A 12,079-nucleotide genomic window follows, 5' to 3' on the forward strand; every position below is an offset into this window, starting at 1 on the left:
TTCAGTGATAGAGGAACTCTTTAGTTCAATTTGCAAACAAAGGATCTAATCAAATCTCTGCCTGAAGCTCCCTTTGACTCCCTACCTAATATGGCCTCCCAGCCGCAAAGGATTTTTATAAATATGCGTAACCTATTCTCTGGGGGAAATTATTAATATTAATTCAGAAACGTGATTTATAGATAATACTGTGTATTACGGTTATTATGAATAATTTATTGAAGGATCTTTAACTCTGATTTTGATTTCATATTGCAATAAGGTTTTGTATAAAGGAAAAATTATCCTTTTTGTAAAAGATTTTGAATGATAAATGGTCACATATGATTATTCTCTAAGTGATTGTGAGTATTTCTTCTTCATCTTTTATTTACTGTGTCAAAAGGACACTTGGCCTTCCCCATAACACTCAGCCGCTGAACTTATCATTGCTTGAGTGTCATGGATTAAAAAAATTCGTTGAGATATCATCTAAAAGACTAGTTTGAGTTTCATATATCTGGAAAGGGATAATTTCATTAGTGATATTCTTTACGTAAAAAGAGCTACAATTACATTTTATACATTCTATTTCAACTTTTGATATTACCATGCTTCATTTTTACTAAGATAATATAATTACTGGTGTGTGAGTTAACTCTTTAGGCTGTCATCTATATCATGAACCTTTTCCGCTTACACCAGAAGGCTGAGGTTGAATGCAGGGATTTTGGTCCATTGGTAAACTCTTTTGGTTTATAGGAGCTGACGACTGGCGTGAGGGTCTTCATTGTAAAGTCTCATAGTAGATGTAATCTACCTTCAAGCACACTGACTGGTCTTGTCATGATAGTTTCACATCTACCTCCAGAAATGCTCTCAGATTAATGGTCTTTCCTTTGCCAAGTTTCTTAACGTTTTCTTTCATCAAACAGATCAGATACACTACTAGACATTGCTTTAATTCTTTACTTATTATATTTGGATAATGGTCGCTTGCACACACACACATTGACTCCCACAAGCACACACAAATGCACACACATTATCGCAACCTCACAGACACACTTTTGCCTCTAAATTCGTTGTTGCAGTTATTATTATTATTATTATTATTATTATTATTATTATTATTATTATTATTATTATTATTATTCCCATCTGATTTTCCTTTAGAATCTTAAGAAAACAACACATAGAAAATGTTCAGTTTTGATTATAATTTTTCTCAACGTTCTTCTTCTTCTTATTCTTCTTCTTCTTCTTTCTCTTTCAGGGATTCGCTTCAGTGTCAATCATCAACCTCTTCCTAGAAAATTTTTCCACCTGAGTGTATTTTCTGTGGAAAGCTTGAGACAAAAGTTTCTGGAAGGACTGAACGTTGTGTCCAGTTTGCATCTTTTAAGGGAAAGGAAGCAGCTTGGACTCATACTGAATCCCAAGCCCTAAAAATCGGAGACAATCGTTTACATCGCAAAGTGGCAGGCGAAGATTTATTTGCAAGGGAGGCTCATTTCCATAAATCCTGTCATAGTTCTTTCAAACTGAGACATGTGAATTACTTACGTTATCAAGCCAACAGAAGTACTGAAGACAAGCATGATGAAAAGCATGAAGCTCAACAAAGCTCGCTTAATAAAGTTCTGGATTTTATACGTGAGAGTTATTGGCCAGAAGGAGGTTGTGCAATTTGGAACACTCCGCCACCTATACGTCCAAGAACTTGAACGCTGTGGATTTCCAAATCCAGATTTCAGGAGTGACAAGCTGACGACCCGACTTCAAAGACACGAAATTAATGAGAGCATCGCTTTCACAAAAGTTTTTCCTTGGGACAGGGGATGCATAACCTTCAACCTGGAGTACAGCAAAAGCATCTCTGTTGCGGAAGCAGTGACATATGCATATAGACTTGGTTCCAGAGACAAGTTTGAGGATGTTGCCTTGCACTTGCGCATTGCTGTTCAGAGGATGTTCCATGAGTCAACACCACTTCCTCGGCCTCCAACAGCTGATGAGCTGGATGCCAGAGCATCAGAAGAATACCTTCCAACATCACCATCAGATGATTGTAACTGGTATGCTTTGCCGTTCACAGCCACCAGTGCTGTGCCACAGTGCTCCATGCGAGATGTGAGGTCCTGTCGACTCTTCTGGTGGATGAAGTAGTCGTGGAAAAGTCTGAAAAGTGCCGACGTCTGGTCCTTTCCATAGCTCAGGTGAGATTTAACCACATTTGCTTTACCACCTTGATATATAGTTTTACCACAGTCTGTAATGAAAATGTAAACCCTTCTCTGTCTAATGTCTAGTGGTTTCATTTCCAGGACATCTGCCGTGCTGTGACAAACGGAGAGTGGAAATTACCTAAACACATTCTGCCTTGCAGCACAATACGACACCTGCAGATTGTTCAATACCGACAGCAGAGTGACCTTGCCTTCATGCTGCTGGTCAAATCTCAGAACCTGGATGAGCCACTAGACCTTGATTAACTGATGATATATTCACTCACCCCTGTACCACTTAGCCTGGGTACTGCTGATGGTTTCTTCAATAAGACCAACAAAGCTGGACTTCTGCATTTCTTCACAGACGATAGTCACAAGGATATTCCTTATCCGAAGGGTGTCCTGCACATCCAAGATGGCAACACCCTTTTCCATGCCCTGACAAATATATCACCTACGTTTGGAGAAATATGTATGCAAGTCTTAGATCAGATGGTGGCCAAGAAAGATTTTATCTTCTCAACTGATTCTTACCATGCTGATTCTATCAAGGCTCAGGAGAGATTACGCCGAGGATCTTCTCAGCGTTATCTGATACAAGGGCCAGCGACAAAAGAACCAAATGACTTGAAACTATTCCTGGCAAATGAACACTATAAAACACAGCTCTGTGAACTACTATTCAAGGTTTGGAGCAGCAATGCATCAGCATCTCGCATGGAGCACTGTGGCACAGCACTGGTGGTTGTGAACGGCAAAGCATACCAGTTACAATCATCTGGTGGTGATGTAAGTAATTGAATTCCATTAGTTTAATACAGTTAACCATTTTCCTACTGTGTAAAATCAGTATGTATGATAAGTTCCACATTATCATTTCAGGTTGCAGCACAAGAGGTTCACGAGCTTACTTCTAATCAGGAGGAAACAGACACAAGGATTGTGCTGTACCTGAAGTATGCAGCAAAACTAGGTTACAAGTCAGCTGTAGTCAGGACGCCAGACACTGATATCTTTGTCATTCTCCTGTTTCATGCTAACACCATAGGTCTTACCATCTTTCTTGACATCGGAACTGGTAAACATCGTCAAATGGTCAACATAAGTCAAACGGCAGAATCCATGGGTGCTGATAAAGGTAAAATGGTCCTTGGCCTATACGTGTTCACCGGGGAGGACGTTACAAGTTCCTTCAAGGGAAAGGGCAAGATTGGCCCCCTTAAGAAGTTACGTCATTCAATTCATCATGAAGCTTTCAGGTATTTCTCTTGTTATCTATATGTATGCAATGCCCTTACTATTACACTTTCTTATCAACTTTGTGCGGCAATTGATATAATTATACTCATCTCCTTTCAGAAAACTTTGGGATGAATGGTCGGTAGAGCCAGAAACGATTGATGATATTGAGGCATTCACATGTCTGATGTATGGCTACTCCAGAAAGAAATCTATTGACACTGTACGCGGAATCATGTTAACGGAAGATGGTTGGGGAAGATGAGCAACTGACAACAAAATCTAAGATTGACCTCTCCCATTTGCCACCTTGCCGAGACAACCTTATCCCACACATTCATCGAGTGAACCATCGCCTAGCTATCTAAAAGCGAGCAGATATTCTAATCTTCTGGTCTCCAAAGCCATATGATCCTGAACAAGTTTGGGAACAAAATTATGAATGTATTCTGGAGCCAGTGTGGCCTTGCAGCCTGGTACTTCCCCCTGCCTTGATAGACTTAGTTCACAAGACTACGGAAGAGATGGATCAGTGTGATGATGACCCTGATGGAGAACAGGCTAACCAAGACAGTGACAATGAAGAACTTTTCAGTGATAATGAAGATTAGATTAATATGAACATTAAGACTTTTGGCAGTCATGATAATATTGCAAGTTAATACATTTTTGGCCTGCGTGTTATAGCAACTCATTATCAGACATTCTATCTATATATATGTGTGTAATGCATATACTGATAATACCAAGTGAAGATACCAATGGAAATATACATAGACTGTATTTCGGGACTCATTGGAACATATAAGGCCTTTTACCATAACAGAAAGGCAGAGAAAACAAAGATGTGTCGAACTGGAATTTCACATTAATCTCATTTGAAAAAATATTTTTTTTTTCAATATTTTCGTTTTATTTGTGGAAAGGGTTGATAATGTTACAATCTAGTTAATTAATTTGTTTTAGTTCTAAAAACTACCTATTCATGTACACTTTCTTTGAAGCAAAGTAGAATCCAAAATATTTATTCAGTTAGGTGCAGGATGGTTAACAAATTGGATGGGCCCGAATTTTGACTAGTCCCCCTTTAACGTGACCTTTTGACCTCTGATGACATCATTAATGTCATGACCGAATAAGTGATGGGTTCTTTTGATAGTGCTGTTCATACCCTTTCCAATGATACCTAGTTTGTACCTGTAACTAATTTATTTCTTTACGAAAAGGTCCTTTATATTTCCCCTACCCCTAACTTTTACATCTCAAGAAATCCAAGATGGCGGACAAATAGACGGCTAAATGACCCACATGGGACATTTTTTTGAATGGGAACAAAGGGGATTCTGTTCCCAGACACCCCAGGGATTGCAAAAATGCAAGTTAAAAAAATGTATCATGGGGGTGCATGGGAACCCTATCTTCCTACTAGACTACATATATTGGAGTCAATCAGTTTTCTAGGTTCATGTTTGATGGTAACAGTGGCTAGGACTTGACCCGCCTGGTACAGGTGACCATAGAACACTCCATGTCATCAGCAACCTGTAAAGAAGAAACATTTCAATGAGTACATATCATTAGAAATTATATTTTCACAGAACCCATCCTAAACTACATGAATCTACTACCTAAAATAGGGCTTAAGACTGAACATAATCAGAATACATGCCAAAAATCTCAGAGATCTATAGAGATTTATGAAGCAAAATATAATAACAGAGTGGTAGGAATATGAAGGAAAGGTCTCACCAGAACCTACAAAGTAGGTTTATCGGAACAACCTAAAATGGCAAGTTCACTCATCATACTGTTTAGACCAGCAACAGCTGCCCCCAAGGCGGCAGCAGCTGCATTAAGGTGACAACTATTTCTAGCAGCCAATAAAAGACTAACCTGCCAATATCTCTGGCATGTCAACACAAGGCGGTAGACGCATTGTTAAGTCAAGAGGGGGAGAGTGAACAATCCCTTAGGGAAGGGTCCACACTCAGGGAAGTAGAGAAATGAAAGGCAGCTTATAAATGAACATGTCAAGACCTGATCGTTATCATTAACTTAAGAAAAGTGGGAGTGTAGACCGTAAGATAGTGAGACCCAGACAAGAGAGCCAGGCCGCTAAGAAATAGAAATTCAAAGAATGTCCTGAAAACCAGGTAGGATCCAATCGACCAACTCCAGAGGAATATTTTCCTGAAATGTGGGATAATGCTGCAGCTGAGGCAGTACATGGAATGACCTATAGCCAACACACAGCCAGTGCTAGAATAACTCAAGCTGACAATAAAGGAAGCAGAGACAGAAGGCCACAAAGTCTAGATAGGCTAACCTGGCAAGGGACTCAAGACTTCATAGCAAGAGGGACATATAATAGGAAGTGAGGCTGCAGACATAGAAGAGGCTCTGGCAAGGCAGCAAAAGAGGACCCCAAGGGGACCAACTCTACACCTAGATAGGGTTAGGCCATAGGGAGAACTGTGCAGGCAAACCTAGCCTACCCAACGGGTGAGGGAAAGCTCAAAAGCTAGGGTAAGATGACTAGACAAGAGGAAGATAGTTCCCAGTACGGTCAGGTTATGATCTAACTAGGAAGGCGAAGGGGCAGAGATAACACCCAAAGGTGGTCTCTAAGGCACAGAGAGATATTGACCAGGGGAGGAGAAAATCTCACTTCTCTAGGGCAAAAGGATAAAAGGGGTGGTGATGGGAGACTCAGAAAATGGTGAGGCCGTATAACAGGAAGGTTCAACAGCGACATTGGAACAGCAATAGTGTTCAAGGGGTTCTGCCGTGATAGGGCACAGAGGACAAGTCCTCATAACCAGGCATAATAATGGTTAAGGCGACACAAGGGGGTTTGCTAGTTAGCATCAGAACAGTCGGTAAAGCATTTACATAGGTAAAACTAAGTAGACATAGAGAACAGCATCCCAAGACCTGTGGCACTTTGTTAAACATATAGGCTAAGTGGAAAATAAAGACAGCCACCCTAGGGCAACTGATAACGCTAGCCAACTCCTAGAAGGACCTTCAAGATCGCAGCTCCCCGCCGTGATGAATCACCAAATGGGAGGTAAGACAGCCACACCCAACCAGCAAGGTTAGGTGAAAGAATAAAGGGATGGTGCATGAGTAGAAATTAACTGGGCATGGCAGCTAGCTAGCATATGATACCCTAAGTCAATGATGATAAAAAAACCCAAGAAAAAACCAAGGAACGATGTGGGATTACCATAAACATACCACCCCTTAAAAGAATAATGTAAAACATAATCTTCCAGTGATATGACTAAATAACTAAGCGTTTTCTGAGCGATTTTGTAACATGATGCAATGGCACTGACCGCATGCCGGCCTCGAAAAAATAAAAGCGTGCAAATCAAATAAAACACTAGGTGCAGAAGTGATATTCTCCAAGAAACGAAAAAGTGGTATTTAACTTAGTCGATGAGGAAGAAGCTGAAGCATCTAAAATCAAAAATCATTAAAAAAAGCCAAGAAAAACAGACAGAGTCTCTCCAAGCTACCAACAAATATGGCGACTGCAAAGGGGAATGGATCAACAGGAAACATGTGAGTTATAGCACATTGAGATCAGGAGTTGTAACGGCTTTCTTGCCCACATATCCTGCCCTTACCTTATCCTTCGAGACAAGGTTAACTCAATTTGGGGAGGGAAAACTAGGGCTTGTTATTAACACGTCCCTGATTTATACACGATATCTCTTGGGATATTTGCTCTGAGGTTAAAACTCTGTTGATACCTCAGAGGTAAAATTTCTCTGGTATATCACTCGCAGCAGTATACCAAGTAGAAGGTTCAATGTTACGTTCAACTATTGTACACGATGTAGATTATGTAAAATGTACCAATAAAATTTACTATACAATAAGCAAAATATTAACAGCAATGTGAAAATAATAGCCAGCAAACTGAAAATAGAACTATATTTAAGATTTATCATATTGTAGATATTTACAGCATTACACAAAAATCCACCGAATGCTCACAGCACACCTAAACTAATGGATAAATATACAAAGTTGATACCAAGTAGGATGAGCTGACTTTCCAAACTTTTGTAAAGCAAGGGACAGATGGCATGTAGTAGTTTCAGATATAAAATGTTGACAGAAAGAAATATGTCTTCTGCTTCTAATGATGAATGTTGACTCAGTCTTCTTTGTCTTCATCAAAATACTTTATCGGTGTGTGTCTCACTAAAGTCCAGAGTCACAGACGGTATAGCTGAAGAATGTCTCCAAACACGAGCAGTGTTCAGTCAGGTTTCTCTCGTTTCTGCCTCCCCCTGTCCTATTATTCATCAGTCGCACCTGAGCTCCTGCACCGTCAACAGCTCCTCTCTCTCCCGGTGATCCGCTCTAGGTAAAATTCTCATTGCGGTCACAATAGAGTATCGCCACCATGTCCGTCTTTTACCCTGGAGACTGGTCATGGGACTTGTATCCAGAAGCTTACTGACATTGCAGGGACTGTTACAACGATCCTGAATGTGACTGCGACTGTTGTACATCGTATGAGAATCGACATGTTTACTGTTTAACACTGTAGGCTTTTGAATAAATAACGTGGAAAACAAAACCCTGATTAACCATCATGTCAGGTGCAGCTGGAAGGGGTGCATAGTCGCCTCTACCAAGGTCCTAAAGCATTTCAGGAATGCAAAATCATCTACCAGGGAAGTGACTACACCCCCTCCCAAAAGAAGGATGAGCCATGAACGGCCTTCACCAGCGCCAGTACCAGCCCCACCATCGCCACTGGTGACTCCAAGGACTGAGAGATTTTCCTGTACAGCAGTCAGGTGCAGCAGCAGCCACCCTTCCTACCTTGGCGGCTGAGCCCTCCAATGCCATGGAGACTGAACCTGTTGCGACACAGGGGTACTATTTAGCATACTGCAACTGCACAGACTTCCTTACCAAACTCCTATAAGAAGCCTCAACCATTGCTGCAAGCACTCCAGTTTCACAGCCAAAGAAACCTCTGCCAAAGTTTCGACTTTTACAGACGGACAGCTCCATCTCTTACGCCTCATTTGCTGCCATGGCTGCAAAGCCTGGCATACAGCTCACTACCAGACCAAACGGGGAAGGTGATTTAATAATCATCCCCAAAGACCTCGAGACAGCCTGATCCCTCCAGGAGGAGCCATCTTTAACACTTTTGGACACTGCATTCATCCGGAGGAAAGCAGTGATCACTAGGTATCTTATAATGATGCCTAACTCCAGAGGCACATCATGCACCAATATCAACTGTACAGTACGCTGTATGAGTAAAGACGATGTCCCTGTAAGAAGACTCATAGCCCCCTTCATCGGTCCAGTGCCCTCCTCACTGGATCTTGGAGTCTGGGGGACGTTCCCCATCGAAGAGTATACACCGGAGCCTCTTAGATGCTACAGGTGCTAGCGTTTCGGCCATCACAAGGAGGAGTACAAAGGCCCCATCATCTGCAGTGTATGCCGCCAGCGCCACTGCATAGAAGTGTGCATAAAAGCCGACAAAGAAGGAAAGCAGGCAAAACCCAAGTGCCCCAAAGTTCAAGGGTTCGCCATGCTTGGAATAGGTGCGGCCCAGTGACTGAAGAGGATAGCTGTAATGAAGAACACTTCCTCTCCAAAAAAGCATAAACCACCTTCAATCCAGCCACCTAAAGACCAGCGACCTCCCCACCAGAGGAGACAATGACAGCCGCCTGCTGAAACTGTTACTGTACCATCTGCCCAGCCGCAATCGGCACCACTTCCTAAACCCACATCCTCCAACCTACCTATATCCTTGACTCAACAAGTTGAGTCTATGTCTTCAGAAGACCTTATCCCCATTGCCTTTAAAATCCTCACCCGAGTCCTGTCCCTAACCAGTTCTCCCACCTTCATGCAGTTATTGCAACAATTTCAGCTGCCAATCACCGAGCAGGGATAAGCTTATTTGCTTAAACCTTCTCCTTTTCTCTCTGACCAAAGAAAAAAAACATCTTTCCTCCCTCAGTCTCTCCTACTTACTGGGACTTGATGCTATCAAAACTTTTTCTCTGACTAAAACGTTTCATTTCATGGACCTAAAGAGGAGTCTCCTTTTCGAACCCCCCCCCCCACCCTCCCCCCCCCCCCCCCACCTTTCATGTCTAATGTTAAATCCCTCTATAAGTAATTCCTCCTCCACCATTTCATGTTGAAGTTACCCTTTCAAAACTCACCCTCTGCTTTTTAATGTTGCAGTTTCAGCCTCTTTTGGGAGACCATCTCTTTCCAGATTAATATACTCTTACGGGCTGTCCAATGACAAGTGCCCATGTCATGCTACAGGCAAGGAAATCAGCACAGAACCAAACATGTCCTATTATATCAGGAACAATACTCTAAAGAATTCTGAAGCATAAAGACAAACATCACGCAATTGCCAGGTGCCAGGAATCCACTCTACAACCATCCTGTTGACCTCACATTCGTAAGACTTCTGGCATAAAAGTACAATAGTTATGAGAAGTATCTAAAACTCCCAGTCCATATCAACAACATCAGGCCCAAATAGCCAATCACATTGAAGATCTATATGATGCAAGGGAATACTAAGATGGGCACCAACCCCATGAACGGGAGCATACTTCTCAATAAACAAATCCTCATTCACAGGGACAGCTTTCCTCTAAACGAGAGACTGGGCACAACCAGTATCACACATTATACAAGCATGGTGTAGTGAACCATCACCAACAGCAACAAACCCCTTGCAGTGTATGGCTTGTAAACCTTATCAACAGGTCTGGAACAAACACTGAAATTAACAGGCTTCCTGTCAAAAAACGTGGTCATTTATAGTGTTAATCTCTACTGGTAGCACACCATAACGAGACTTTGGTAGTTACAAGAGCCCCACTTTCATCTTCTTTCCTTTTCAACATAAAACATTCGGGCACTGTGTGACCTGGTTTCTTATAATAATTACATACTACAGAACTGCTAGTAATAGAATTGGTATTAAAATTACTGCTTTGAGACTTGACATGCGAATCAAAATTAGACCTTTGATATCCATCATCAGTACCTGTATGCTTATCTGTATCCCTATAGTCTTTTGATCTATTAAACCTTCAATCATTAGACCTAGACTCTTTGTGGGCCAGTACATAACCATCAGCACATACGGCTTTTCTGCAAAGGGTAGATAAATTTCTTTCATTTGAGTAAACCTTAAAGTTCTCACTAACATGATTCTTAAACTGTTCAATTAAAACAGTTTCACTTAATCTATCAAAATCATCCCTACACTCTGCTGCTTTACACCATTTATCAAACTAATCTGATTGTTCTCTACTAAATTCTACATATGTCTGCTTATCTTGTTTTGTCCAACTCCTAAACTCTATCTCATAAACTTTGGGTGTTAATTCATAGGCTTGTAAAAAAACATTTTTCAAGATTTCATAATCATATACTCTAGAGCAGTGGTTCCCAAACTATCTTATCTGACGCCCCCCTTTTGTTTCCAGTAGACCCGTACGCCCCCACTCCTATCTTTTTTTTTTAAATGAAATGATTCTCACATTTATTTCTTAGCATTGTACAGGAAAACAGATTTTTGTTTGTATTACTGTACATTTTAATAATGAAAGCCAATTAAAGCAAATAATAGTACATTCCAGTAACTGAAAACGAAACATTTGGTTCAAAGTGAGCGAAAAAAAGTTTGAACATTAGCAAATTGGCAAAATTGAGTTGCAATTTTAACAATAGATAATTTGAAAACATGGCATATAATATTTAGAAATACTTATGAGACTCAGGCACAATTTATGGTCAAGTTTAGTGAGATGGTTGCTGCTGCTTCTTCCTCACAAGATCAGAAATTCTAGAATTGAAGGATGACAGCACACAACGCAAGTCATTTTCTATATCAAGTCGGTTCCGCTGTATTGTTTTCAGAACAACAAGAGCTGAAAATCCTGCTTCACAAAGATAAGTAGAAGAAAAGGGAAGAAACACACGAAGTGCTTCTTCACCTACTTTTGGGTACATGGGGAGATATTTCACCCAAAACTCTTCTAACTTCATTGTTTCAAAGTCCCTTTTCATGCTCAAGTCACATTTCAAATCGATGGCTTCCTCTTGCAGTGATTCCAGTAGCAACTCCACATCAGTGTTAAATGGATTCTGCACCAATGTCCAAAGAGAATTCTCCATTGAGACATCTGGAAAATAGTGTATAAATTCCTCAATAAGGGAATCCCGATTTGATAAAACCTCTTTTGTCACGTCATACTGCTTATTTTTTCTCTTCTCAGACAAGAGCTCATTCAGATGTGAGAACGATGAAAAGTTCCCAACTTGTACTTTTCTTTTCCAAAGATGAATTTTTTTTCGGTGGAAGCTCTGATTACATCAGTGTGCAATGATGTTTGTGTTTCTTCCATGTAACTTCAAATTAAGGTTGTTGATAGCCTCAAAAAAGTCCACAAGGTATGATAGTGAGAGCTGAAAGTCTTCCTCTCTGAATGCTTCATACAGTTTGGTTTGTTTCTGCTTCTGCAAGAAAATTTCCACTTCATCCTTGTGCTCGTAAAGACGACTCAGCATGTTTCCCTTGGAAAGCCAGCGGACTTCTG

The 12,079-nt window shown here is 40.8% G+C and overlaps 1 protein-coding gene across 1 annotated transcript; it reads right to left on the reverse strand.

The window, feature by feature from the left end:
• Positions 1–11,279: 11,279 nt before the first annotated feature.
• Positions 11,280–11,657, reverse strand: LOC137618944 (protein FAM200C-like). The gene has a single exon (XM_068349148.1). It carries the CDS (start codon positions 11,655–11,657, stop codon positions 11,280–11,282), a length of 378 nt encoding a protein of 125 aa, XP_068205249.1.
• Between the last annotated feature and the right edge of the window lie 422 nt (positions 11,658–12,079).

The sequence above is a fragment of the Palaemon carinicauda genome, chromosome 25 (genome assembly GCF_036898095.1).
Source record: "Palaemon carinicauda isolate YSFRI2023 chromosome 25, ASM3689809v2, whole genome shotgun sequence".
In the NCBI taxonomy this organism is placed as follows: domain Eukaryota; kingdom Metazoa; phylum Arthropoda; class Malacostraca; order Decapoda; family Palaemonidae; genus Palaemon; species Palaemon carinicauda.